Here is a 13,737-nt window from a genome sequence, read left to right on the forward strand (position 1 = left end):
GAAGATGGATTTGCTCCTTTTGGAAATAAATTATTCAAGTGTCCTCAACTTGTAAAATATGTGCAGCGCATTAATGTTGAAAGATTTGGAGACAGATCTGATCAACCACAAGGCCTTGTGGAGCACAAGGCGTAGCGCGGTTTGCAAACCCCACATGAAGGTTTTGCCTGCAGCTGTTTTTTTTTTTTCTTAATTGGATCAAGGACATCAACCCCACACAGCTGGACTCGAAGTGAGCTACCGTGCGTCTTATAGACGGTAGAAATTCATCAATCTAGTCTGTTTGTCCACGAGTTGTTTCTGTCGCTTTCAGAGCCCACATGTGAGATGTTACATTCAGTAAATGTGTGTTTCTGTAAAGAAAAACTGAGCCGTGCCCACTCACTCTTGTGTTCCCATCTGTGCCCTGCAGAGTCCGGAGCCGATAAAACTGTGTCAACTGCTAAGTCATCTGAGGGGGGACTGAATGCCCATTAAACACTGACACTGCAATCAAAACCAAAGTGAGCAGTTTTTGTGGTTTTTTTTTTGGTTTTTTCAACAAGTATAAACAGAAGGAACATCTGGACTGTCAATGAAGTGTTTCGGCTAATTCAGGATTAATGTCGTCTGTGGGAGAAAACACATCCCTCTTGTTGAATTTGCTCGGCGACAGCAACAATAAAAGTGGATTTTAGAGGCGGTCGCTCATATACTGGCTGCAGATACTGTATGGGGTCAACAAACAAAAACAAACGTGCTGGCATTATGGTGGCTGCAGGATTAGAAGAAAGATTTTATTACAGGAAAACTAAAAGTTCGTACAGGCTCCAACATTTGTTGAGCTTAGCAGCAGTGGATAGAATCTCAGCATGCGATACTGAAACAGACAAATTATTCTAAGGGTGTGCAAGCTAACAGCAGTTGCAATTACAAAGACTACAGGCAGCCTCAATAAATCAGTGAGTTCTGAGCCAAAGTTTATCCTTACTTCTTATTAGAGGCAGATGAAATGAAAAAAAAGAACATGATGCATTGCCTGGAGTGAGTGTTTTAAACTACTTCCCACTTCATTATGTGAAGACACACCTACACAGCATAAACACATTTCTTTTCGCTTCCATCTTCCCTCGGCACAGTACTGATTGATTAGATATTGAAAATGGGATGTGCCAGCCTGTTTTAGAGAGGTACTCATCTGATAATGAATGCATCACCTCGGTTGGAAGCTAATTATATTAGAGACACAACTTGGTTCTGCTGTCTTGCGCTCTCGTGGTTGGCCCCATCGGGAGACAAAGTCATGTAGCAACACAGCTTCACCGCTCCAGCTCCACTCATCAATGCTAGCAGTAATGATTTTCACTCGCCATGCAACTTACTCTCTCTAGAATTTCGCACTCCTATCCCAGACACAGTGAGGGACACTTGCATAAAGGGACACAAGCAGAAAAAAGTCAGTGACAGACACAGTAACTTTGCAAAGCTACCTGATCTGCAACAGCGCGGGCCAATTTGTCCATCCTGGAACCAGCCTCTGCAATTTTCTTAGCCGCGTTGATCACATCTGAGGAGTTCTTCAGGGGGCCTTTGCCTCTGTTAAAATTCAAGGAGTGAGAAAAAAAAAAAACACTGAAAAGGTCTGTGGGAGTTGTGCAGAATCAGTGGGCATGCAGAGCTTCCCCATAAAGACTCAGCTCACCCCGGTGTCACACAAGCTTGAAGATAGCAGGTAATTTGCTGCTGCTGGCAGCACGGATGTGAGACATTAAAATCAACCGACAATACAACATTTCCCAGGTAATGGATGAAACAAATAAAGTCTACCTTTGTCCCTAATGATCCAACTCAGATGTGCTTTGAACAAGCAAAGCACTGGGAAACAAACGACTAATGTTATAAAGGCACAACAGGAGAATATTTTAAAGCAGATTCATTGCAAATAAAAGAACAGAAGATAACAGCAAAGAGTATCTCTGAACCCCTTAGAATGATAAGCTTTCTCAATTCGTCACTTTTACCTTGTGAAGTCCGTCATCTCCATCATGATCATACACATCTGCTTGGCTAGCACGATGATGTCATTGCCATTGTCATCCCACTTGGCGACCTCTGCATCCAGCTTGCACTTCTCCTGTCTGAAGCTCTCCACTTGCTCAGCAATCTTTGCTTTCTCCTCCTGGGGAAGCTGTGCCATGATGGCCTACAGGCAACACAGGAAACAAAAGCGTTAGTGGAGGAGGACACTTTCAAAGGGTTCAGTTGAGCTGAATAAATTAACAAGATGGCTCTGAATGAGGGATACACCATGGGAGAAGAATAGAGGAAGAGGAGGGAGATAAAGCTGGTGAAGAGAGAACGATAGGGAAATGAGAAAAGGGGTGAAAAAGTGAAGGGATTAGTTAAAAAGAAACTGAATAAAAGCTGGAGAATAAAAAGTGAGCTCAAGTCCTATTTCTTTTCCAGTCGGGTATATTTTTTCCAGTTTGCTCTACAAAACTGTAAACTTGAAATTTAAGTTTGGCAGCCTTTTGAAATGCTTGAAAATAAAGTTTTAAACCTGCATTTAATGACTGGACCTTTTCAAGCCTCTTGACATCTTATACATGTAAAAAGCAAATCCATTTTTCCCTTCATTTTTCTTCCTTCCATCCATGAGAATACATTTGCTCTCTCAGCAGCCTTTGGGGGCAGGTCCAAAATGGCATAAATCTTGTGGCAAGGTCACAAGAGCAGTTAGGACCCAGTATTATTTGGGAGATAAATGTATAATTACCTTGCTTCTTAGAGCAGAGAATGAATAATGCATTTGTTCAACATTATGTCAGCGAGGTGAGGTGGAAGTAAGAGTAACCTGGTTTCCATTAGGTCGATTCTATTGACTCGAGAGGTAGATAGAGAAAATGACTACAGTAAAAAAAAAAAAAAAAAAAGGAAAAGTCATTATTGTTTTTTAACCCCATCTTTTATTGATTGTCCTCCAAGAACTGCTATTCTCTTAATAAAATAACCCCCCTAGTCCTCATTCTCCCTTTTTCTGATTGTATCTCTCACAGAAAAGCTGGTATATAGGGTGGGCTCAGTGTCCAACCACAAAAATGTGTCAGGAGGTATATGAAAACTAAAACTATAAATGACTTGTCCTCCTGAAATTCTTTGAAATAAGTAAGAAACGGTGGGGGTGGAGCTGGGGGCAAAGTAGAAAAGAGATAATTTAAATTACAGCCAGAAATAGAGGCATGGAAGCACAACTTCATCAGCGGCCAACAGATGCGTCCACGAGTTCTGGCCTACTGATGGCTCTCTGAGCAGAGTGCTGCAAAGCTTTGATGGCAGTTAGCTTAAAAAAAAAAAGCTAAACAAAACCCAACCAGCATAAACAAACAAGCAAAATCAGCCGCCTCAAGCCCAGTTAGATTTCCTCTGCTGCTGGTGCCAAGACACACAAACAACAACAGAGGCAAATCCCATTAAACAGCATGTGTGGCGAAAACACAGCTCACATTAAAAACAAATACCAAGTTAACATGTATTTAGATTGCACAATGAGGAATATGTTATTCAAAAAACACACAAATGATTCTGGCAGAGTACATACACATTCACTTTGCACGTTTGTCTATATGTACGTGGGGCTCTGGGACATTTGCATCCCCATTCATTTAACTATGTTGCTGTTCAGACTTGTTAATCACTTTTGCTGTTTTTTTGTATCTGTGCAGCACTATGCACAAGCTAGTTCTTTCCAAGGGTAATTTGGTGCCTTGCTCAGTATTACACATGGGTGCTACCACTTCAGTAACTATGTTGCCACTGATGATGGCACTTTAGGGCAGTCTCCTAAATATGTGGAGCAATTTGAGACATGGGCCACTCTTAGTTGTGAGGGTGCTGTTGTTGGTCCTTCAGTTAGGGCCTGCTGTGGAAAATACAAAAGTCCTCTCCAGACACCACACATTGGTACCCTTTATGAGGTCTGCAACTAAGTCTGTCTGTGTTGGTTGAATACCTGAAATCATTCACTCTAAACAGATATTTCCTTGCCAGCATAAACGACCCTTCGCACTCTTCCATTGTGGGGGAAGTCTGAATCTTCATTGTTGGCCTAAACTTATTGTTTTCCAGTGGCGGATAGCCATGAATGGAATTTTCAAATATCAACATTCCTAGTTATTGTACATTCACAGAATAATTCACACGCTTCAGCTGATTCAATTTGCCATTTGACCTTGTTATAAATGGTAGTACTTTTACTTTCTTTTAATTAATTTCTTTTGTTGTTGATTTCAGCGGGAACCTGTCTTTAAATACAACCGTGAAAACAACAAAAGTCATTCCATTTCATTCACATTAAGGCTGCCTGTGCCCTCAGCTTGTAGCTTTGGCCTGTAAATACCTCCCTGAGGGATGGTTTGCTGATTACATGCTCATGGTCAGTGTGGCCAAAAATATAATGCAGGCAAAGCCGGACTCTAATTGCTACCTAATCAACAGCGACACTGGTGAGTGTGCTGTGACATTCAGTGGAACTCTTTTCAGGACTTCAGGACTGGAAGGCGGTCATTAACATCTTCGCTATTCATATCGTTTCCGCATCCAACTGTTGAGGCATCAATTATTCACTCATTTCTATGATTACACCAAACAGTGTACAGCTGGTGTCAAAGGGATGGGCATGTATGGTTTTGCTAAATGTCAATGTTATGAGTCAGATAGTTTAAACGTAAACTGAGAATCATTAATTTGGGGTATTCTGTAAGTGCAGTAAGAATGTTCTGCACATCCTCTGTACATAAGAATAACATTAAATCAATGCACAATGCTCCCCCAAAACAGCTAAAGGGAGCAAAACGTCTCTTGAAACTCAAGAATTTGGACAAAAAAAATTTCCTCTCTAAAAAAAATGAGGTTGTGGAGACAGAGTGAGGGATTTGGTTAGTACAAATATGCTCTGAAAACGGTGTGACAAAAGAGTGTCAGAGAGGAAGAGAGAGAAAAGGGTTCTAAACACAAAAGAAAGCAGCAGAAAAGAGGTAAACGCATGAGCCAATTGGGATGTCAGGGGAGCAGGAAGGCCCTGGGTAAGACAACCCCTACCCCTCTCCTCCTCCACAGCTCTCTAGAATTCACTTATCCCCAAATCCCTTCCCCTTCTTTACTGATAACAACAAGGAGCGGGCCTTGGGAGCTTAACATAGTGGCAAATCCAGCCGGGAATGTTGTGCCAATACACTCTGCGACTCGGCCACGTCTGCGGGGATTAAAGCGCTTTCCGGGTTTCTTCACTAAGTGCGGCATCTTGAAATTACTTTAATTTGTTTCATTTCAAATAAACAGCCCAGACACTCTGAGTTCAATTTTATGGATGACCTATCAACAGCGTTATCCAATCACTGTGTTTAGAAATGTTTTTGGTGTATGTTGGGAGGGAAGGGGGGAGGGCATTTGTGTTTGGCTGCGTGTACAATATCCGTGGCGTGTTATAGAAATCGACTTTTCGGCCGTATGTTCTAACAGAAAGATGCACCATATACAAGCCTTCCCCTTTTCTTCTCTTTCTCATTATGCATGTTTGCTCGAATAACTTTACCTAAAGTATAATAAAAATGACGGGTGGAGTGCCACACAGGGAAAAGCCCTGGTAACACAAGCTCCAAGGACTGTCATGAACTTGATTTGATTTTTCTCTCCACAGAGAAAAAGAGAATGGTGAGATTGATGGGGTAAAATGGAGATATCTCGCCAGGGTCCTGTGTGTGATGCCAGAGCACCGGATGGTCTTGGAGGGATCATGACTGTAAACCTCAGTGTGCTCATGTCAGCTCCTATGGAGAAAATGGATTATGCTTCTTCTTGTTTATTTGAATAGAAACAGAGAGCACCAGTGTGGATTTGGCATGACCGTTAGAGGACGACAAGCTTTATCCTGACATGACAGGCTGAAGCAGATTGGGCAGATCACCAGTGGTTCACAGCAAAAACATCTTTTATGGATGCCACTGCCTTCTGCGTTTTCTAAGGTTTAATCTCCAAGGTCACAACACAGTCTGTGAGTGGAGAAACAGACAATGTCAAACTGTGTGAGAACCTTTGTCACTATGCTAGATCTGTACAACCAGATGATGCAAATTGCATGTACAAAGAGGAAAAGGCAATCCTGTTTCCTGACATTGTATTGTGCCTTTAGTTAGCACAACTGCAAGACTTCCTAAAATACTTTAATCTGCCATACATCACTGTGTTACAGTTACAAGTTATGACAAAGGGACATGTTGCAACTTCAAACTGTTCCCAAAAAAACTGCCCACTCAAAGCTCAGTTGAATGCCAGAAAAACTGGTTAACAGTTTGGTGCTGTAAAGCTCCTTTGTGTACAAGCGTTGGTGCATCCTAGCTCAGATGGCCCTGCGATGTTGCGCTGCAGGGGCCTTAGTGGGAGTATAAATACAACAAAAAACCAAAGTACTTCACACCAAGAACCCCCACAGTCATTCTGGAACAACCCCAAACCTGAGTTTGTTCTTACTGCTCATGGATGACTTGCACTGACACTAATGAAGCATTCGTTTTCTTACCAGAAAATCCTCATTTTCTAGTAGATATCATTGGGCTTTTTAGGGGATCCAAAATATAATGTTGCCTGCTCGTGGTTAATTAAGGGTGTTCTTCCCAATGCAACTAGTTTTTTTTTCTCCTTTTGCTGAGCGAGGCGATGACTCCGTCAACGTTGGAAACACCTCCTGCAAGTAAGACATGGCTAAGAATTCCTTCACATGACTGATCCCATGCATAAATAGCTGCTTCCGCCTCAACGGAAGAAACATGGACTATACCAACTGACATAAATCCAGAGGATTGCTCTCCATTTTTCAGTGCTTTTTCCTCGAGGTCTTCCTTCACATTCGCCATCACTACACCTTTTAATTTGGATCCAACACCCGTGCATAACATACCGCCATCTTCTGACAACACGACCCAGCCTCGTTTATCAGCTCCAGATCAGCTATTCAAATTATGATGCTAAACACCTTTTCTGTTTAGCATCTTTTCGAATTTGCAACAAATTTGGAAACTTGGCAGTGGGAATTCTATATGACTCCAGTCTCTGAGGCACAAAAGCTGAAGAAAAATGATGATGTTTTTGTTTTTTTTGGTTTTTTGGTTCATCATGGAAGAGGTTAAGGTGGACAGATGAATTAACACAATATTCAGTTTTGGTCTTTCACAGGAGACATTATCTCGTTTCTGAAATGCAACATGAGAGGTTGTGACAGTAAACATTTGGGATAAATATATCGGTTTAACTTCAGTATCAGGCAATAGTCAGACTGATGACTGCAAAAGGCCTATTGGCTAATAGGATTACACCAGTTGATGCAAGTGGCAGACATTTATCTGGTGTGTCCTGGTTTTGAAGTACTGACTTTGCCCTGAAACCGACAATAATCATGATTAACGTTTAATCTAGGTGGGATCAGATATAAACTGAAAAGTCATTTTTTGTTTTTTACGCAAAAAATATGTGTAAGGATTTACTTACTTACTGTAAGCGTTTTAACACATTTTTACGAATAATGAATGACATGAAATTTTGTTCATAACCTTCGTTTTACAAATGAAAAGTGCAATTTAGAAGCAATACAATACATTCTTTTTAAAGAAGTCTCTGTTTGAGACGGGTGACTGGTAGAGAATCTGCCCAGTCGTCAGTTTGCTGACGCCTGTGAGCGTCGCACCATGGTTTGGCTTCAGCAGGCTGTTGCTTTTGCTTCTCGTTGCAACTTAAGAACGAAGGTTTGCTTTTAACCTGATTTTTCTCCCCCAAAAAACTTGGTTGATGGTTGTAAAACTGCCCAGTAGAAACATTTAACCAAAAATAAGCTGCTGTTTTAATTGGATTTCTTTCTTCCTTTCTTGTGCATCCCCCCAGTGTGTGCAGACTGTATAGAGACTCAGGCAGGCATGGGCAACGGGGAGAGGCATTGAGCCAAGTCACATTCCTGCCATCCACAATCCATTCAACATGAAACACACCGCTAGACCCTCTGTGTTGCTGGAAGGAAGCAGGCACTGATACCCTGTTAATGTCCTTTAAGCTGGGCCCAAGTGAAAAATTGCTAATGTGCACAAAGCACAGACCCTGGTGACCATGACGAGGCCTTGGCACAGCACTCTGCTGTATTTTGGATAGTGTCTGAAGGGAGTTTAGTAATTACTTATTTGTTGGTGATTGTAATTTCATACCTGCCATCACTGCAGAGCGTCTTTTTCTCATAGTGTTGCTTGTTAGGATAATTTAAATGCTATTCAAGTGGAACTAGTTGGATGAACGGACGCACGTGTGGCCACCAAATTAGGGTAAATGTCAGGAAGGAAGTGGAGTTTGATTTGCAACTCAGCCCAACACTGATGTCATTTTGATGGGGAATTTGGGCTTGGTGCCCAGCCATGACTCCAAAATAAATACATGTTGTTTTTTGTTTCTGTTTGCTAAATGTTCTGTGAGTGGGACACATTTGAAAAGACGCAGCACGCTGAGGAAGTAACCATCCACTCACCCGAGCACTCTGTCCAGCAATAAGCTGGTCATCTTCAGTCTGGACACTAGTCCTGCTGCGAGTGTCATAATCCTCCTGTTCAAAGTCTGAGTCATCTTCCAGCTCCTCTGGTGTCTGGAAGAAGCACAAAAGCAAAGTTGGACAAACAGTCAGATATCAAGAGAAGTTCTCTTTAACTTTAAACGCAACCGCTCGGAAATCTCACATTCTCCTCTCACATCCCCTTGTATTGCTCTCAATGTGCAATACCTTGAGTGAAGTTTAAGTTCAAACCAAATCCAGCATACAGACAGAAGAGACGAAACGCAGCTGAAAGAATTAAATGGTCAGAGGAAAAGCTTGTAAATGACAAAAAAAAGTGAATAGCCTCAAAAAATGTTTTTGTCTGTGTCTCCATCCTTCAGACACGGCCTTCAATGACCTACAAAATGAAAACTGAAATGAAAAAAATAAATAAACGCACAAAAGGCTGAGACCCCTTTTCATCAAATTAACAACATTTAGAATTAGGAAGATAACAGGGAAGACGAAGCTAAGTGTGAATGCCACAGGAAAACACTTGAGAAAGTTTCCATCTATTCAGAGTTCATCTGTTCATTTCAGAATTACGCAGATGTGAGAACTTACATTTCAGTATCATTCACTGGTAACATAATTGCACCTGTTTGCACAAAACCTCTGTGAGCATCAGTGTTTGTGTACACACTGCTGCATTATGCTAACGGTTGTCAGCTTGTCGCTAATTTCTTTCTTTAATTATTCATCATACAAAATGGAACAGTCAAAAAAAAACTCTTTATCACGTAGAATAAGTCCCTGCAATCATTTTGCATCTTCTTTGGTCGTTGCCTTCTTTGAGAATGAAAGCGTGCATGTTCGTCCCTGCAGAAAAAGTTTATTTCCTGACTTTGCAGTCTCATAACATACAAACGCTTGAGTGTAATGACTTCAGTCCTTTAATCATTAACTGAAATCTCACTGTTATCAGAAAAGCTGACTTTCAAATGTCGTAAGGAAGGAAACTTACAGCAACATGTTGATATTTCAAAGCATTTGTAGAACAAATCTCTTGTTTTCATCATATAATTGTATATGCTGTAATTCTGTTATACACAATTTGACTGACTCGATCATCGATAGGCATTTTATTTTCTCTCTGCTGATTTTAAAGGGTTGTCTGAGTCAACACAGACTTCTGCACCTGTTAAAGCTGGCTCCCGTTTGCCGGGTTTACGTTGGTAGCGCTGTGTATGCGTGGTGTGTGCTCTGCTGATCTGCTGTGTCATGATTTCATGTTTGTATTCACGCCAACAACCTTTCTGCTGCAGTTCTATTGTTTTTACGACTGCTTTTAATGCACCAATGCATCTGGTGAAGGCCACAGACACAAAGAGCTTTGTGTAATCTATGGTTTATGTGACTCAAAAAAGTTAATTCATGAAAGTTGCCCATCTGTAACTCATGAGCAGCAGCATGTAACTGCTGAAATTGACTGAAAAAAATTCATCGTAATTAGTCCTCATTATCAGAAGGTAATTTTCAATATCTCTAAAACTACAGTGAAAGGTGCATTGTTTAAATGCGCGTGTTATATTACTACATAAAGCAGGCATAAAAAAACAGTGTTGTCCCAGCTATCCTTGTAAAAAGCACAGTCAGCAGCTTGAATATATCAACATTATGACAAATACTCAAAGTGGTTTGATTCTAAACCAAAGTAGTTCTCACACTGGTGATAATTCTGCACTTTTAGGAAACAACTGCTTGCTAAAAGGTGATAGATTATGGCAGTACGCCATAAAATTAGCATTTGCACAAAATTGGAATTAGCTGCTCATTATTTATTCACACGATGCTCAGACTATATTATCTTTCTATGTGCCGACAGAAGCACAGACCTTTAAAAACTGTTTCTACTGTACACCTTCATAAGCTCATGTTGGTCATCAAATCTTAATAAGGTACTTTAAATGGGTGAATTTTTCCCCCCATTCTTTGACTGATTGATTTATGTTCCTTGATCATTTAGTTGATACATAATCAATGTTGTATGATTCTGATTTTGCATCTCCACATAGCCCGGGGACTAGTTGAATGTGAGAGTTCATGTTTCATTTTCTCTGGCTTAATATGGCTGCTCCCCCTTTGTCTGAACCGATTTTCAGGGATACTTTATATCTACAATACAGCTGTGATAAAATAAGAATGTACAAAGGAGCGCTGTTTAGGAACGTCCCTCAGTGCCTGACTGGTTGCTGCTCTGATTGGTCGTAGGTCTATCCAATTCCACCCCGAAGCACTCTGATATGAGCTTGTTAATAATTCTCTTTGGAAATCAAACCTGAACTGAGAGGCTGCACAGTAATTTGGATTTGTGTATTTGTCTTGAATGTTAGGCTACTAAATCATATCACTGACCAAATACTCTCATAGGAAATAACAATCTCATCTAGTTCCAAGTAAATTTGGTCCACTTAATTAATTTGTATTTGCATATGTCAAGATGTCTGTGATACCCTTTCCTGCTCTAATGTAAATGCAAGTAAAGCCGGATGACAAACTCCACACAGTACATTTGGGTATGGGTGTGGTCAGGTATGCATAAGAAATGTAAATGTTTAGAGCCACAGAGGTAAGAGCCGCTGTTCCTTTTCTCTCTCCGATTAATATCAAGCGGGTATTTTGCTCTGAAACTTTGTGAAAGTCATGGAACACACAATCTGAGTAAAACCATGCTCACACATACATAAAGGCTGGGAAAGAATTCAGCCCCCTCATTTGTTTCAATGAGGTCACAGTGTGGCGCAGTGGAAGTGTCAAGTTGGAGGGGCCAGTTACCTTGGAGACAGCTTTATGTGCACGGGGTGATTTTGTTGTTTACCTTGTGGTCATTGCAGCAGAGCATAAAAACCATTGTAGTAATTGTGATAATTTTACAAGCTTGTAAAAAACCCTGCTGCCTCCTGATAAACCCCTTATAAGTGTTTAGGATCTGATCAGCCCTTAAACTCGAGACTATTAAAGCAGTGTTCTCAGATTATATTTCAGTGTTTGAAACACACAATCCCATCCATGCAGCTCCTTTCATTTAATGCAGGGCTGGATTAGATCTGAACTTCCTCTGCGACAGATCAGTCAGTCTGTTAAACCTGGCAAATAGTGAACATACATGAAATACTGATTGTTATACAGTCTTCAATAACTATGGATTTTACAAGTTGCTCTACCTGTGCATGTGGGGACATAAAGGCCACAGCCCAGCTGTGTTAAGAGTGTTTTCAGGATAACTTTATGCTATTCTCAAGACCTGCCTCGAATTTTAAACACCGTGGAGAATTGCATTCTTAATCCACTGACTTCTTATGAGATCTGTCCTGTGAAAATTTTAAAGGAGCTTTTACTCAGTTTAAGTGGGGAAAAATTGCAGACACAGAAAAGAGGAAAAGGAAAAAACTATTACGCGTGGCACCAACACTTGGTATCTGTATGATGGAGGCAGACAACAGAAAACGCACAGATCTTCCCAAGTTGTTTCCTCAGAAAGTAATTGAACTTGGATGGGATTATGAAGCCAGCTGGTCTCGGGCAGTTCAAAGCTGCCTGTTTTACATTATTTACCAACATCAAATTATTTTCCATAATTAGATTTTTTCCAGCGCTGCACTGGGAAACCTTCCAGCCTGCATAAAGTTGAATAAATGAATTACATGGTGAAAAGAGGAGGGCCAAATCTGGTGAAAAATGTAGATACTGTAACATCAGAGTGAGTATGTGAGGCAGTGGGGCTGCTTGGTAGCTTGCTGTTATGAAGTATTTTCATCATGACATGTTTAGCCAGCTCCATACAACAGATGATGTGACGGATAGCTTTCGATTATATTTTTTCCTCATCAAGAGCGACACCATTTTTGCCTTGTATTATATGACATCATCTGCAGTATTTGTCAGCCAGCAGAACAGTTTGTTGTACAAATACAAAAGTAAGGATGTGCAGTCAACTTAAAAGACCTTTGCAATTTAAGTGTGACCAATTTTCCTTGTAAAAACACCCAAAGTAGATTAGGATTTAAAATCTAAGGTTTTAACCTGTGCAGGACTCACATTTGCAAATGTTTAATCTGAATAATCTGGTCCAAAACATAGTTACTAACTAACTATGTAGCAGCATCAAAAAATGGACCCTTCATTCAGATATCTACATAAATAAAGTAGTCAGTCAAATGTTTTAAACAGTGAGGTCGATGACAGAAATAAATCACTTTAAGCTGAGACTTTAAACCATCGAACGGAATCTCAACGAGGGTTTTCTTTCCGCTCTTTGAGACCAAGTGACGGACGTACCCTTATCATCAGGACAGCTTTCCTGATGTCACGGACGCCATCGTACACCAAACGGGACGCATCAATGAACTCATTCTCCTCAAAGGCCTGCGGCGGATTCGTACTCAGTGCCTCGATAGCTACCTCCACTTGTTCAGCAAAACGGGGCATGACTGTAGAGAAAAAAGCAAGGGAGGTAGAGACGGGGAACAAAAAGAATGATAAAAGAGACAAGTTTATCACGCTTGTTAGTTATCTGCTTCTCTCTATAACAACTGGAAGCTTATAAATTAGAGAGAGGAAAATGTCACAGTGAAATCCCAAATTTTAGTCCTTCATTTCTCTGTTCCAGGACATGATGATATCGTGCTTCCACGTTTTCTCTCTGTAAATGACAGTATGCCTTTCACATATAGTCTAATTGTAAAAGACAGACCGGATGTATGGTGCCATTTGGCTGTTGGAGGTACATGTGCATGTGGACTAAACCGGGAGAAGGCTGTGTGCGCTTCTTTTTTTCTAAATTGCAAGCCCTGGCTGCAGAATCCAAATACAGATGAAGGGAAACAAATTCATCAAGTCTTTTGAGCCAAACAAAAGCTTTACAACAAAAATCCCTACTGACCATAAAAATAGTCGGTTTTGTTGTCACTGTCAACTGGCCGACTGTCGAGCTGCGTCCTCTTTGTGCGTTTCAAATGAATTGTGCTGAATGTGAATAGACACTGTTTAATATTCAAAGATAAGGACAAAATGTTTTAAATTTAGCAGGCTACCTTTCTACGTGATGTCCTGTTGTGTCACAATAATTATGCTAAAGGAAATTACCATAACAAAAGCAGGGATTTGACTTGACAGACAGTCACCAACCAGAAAAGGTC

General features: G+C 40.7%; 1 protein-coding gene across 1 annotated transcript in view; it reads right to left on the minus strand.

Moving 5' to 3' along the window:
* The window catches only part of ctnna2 (catenin (cadherin-associated protein), alpha 2), a 261,478-nt gene that overhangs the window by 8,847 nt on the left and 238,894 nt on the right, over positions 1–13,737 (minus strand). The window contains exons 13-16 of the mRNA XM_072385076.1: positions 12,878–13,029; positions 8,537–8,650; positions 2,001–2,182; positions 1,470–1,575 (exon numbers count right to left, since the gene is read on the minus strand). Of these exons, the coding sequence (XP_072241177.1) occupies positions 1,470–1,575; positions 2,001–2,182; positions 8,537–8,650; positions 12,878–13,029 (554 nt within the window). The remainder of the gene's footprint in view (positions 1–1,469; positions 1,576–2,000; positions 2,183–8,536; positions 8,651–12,877; positions 13,030–13,737) is intronic.

This window comes from Leuresthes tenuis, unplaced genomic scaffold (assembly GCF_036924035.1).
Source record: "Leuresthes tenuis unplaced genomic scaffold, fLeuTen1.0.hap1 SCAF_4, whole genome shotgun sequence".
In the NCBI taxonomy this organism is placed as follows: Eukaryota; Metazoa; Chordata; class Actinopteri; order Atheriniformes; family Atherinopsidae; genus Leuresthes; species Leuresthes tenuis.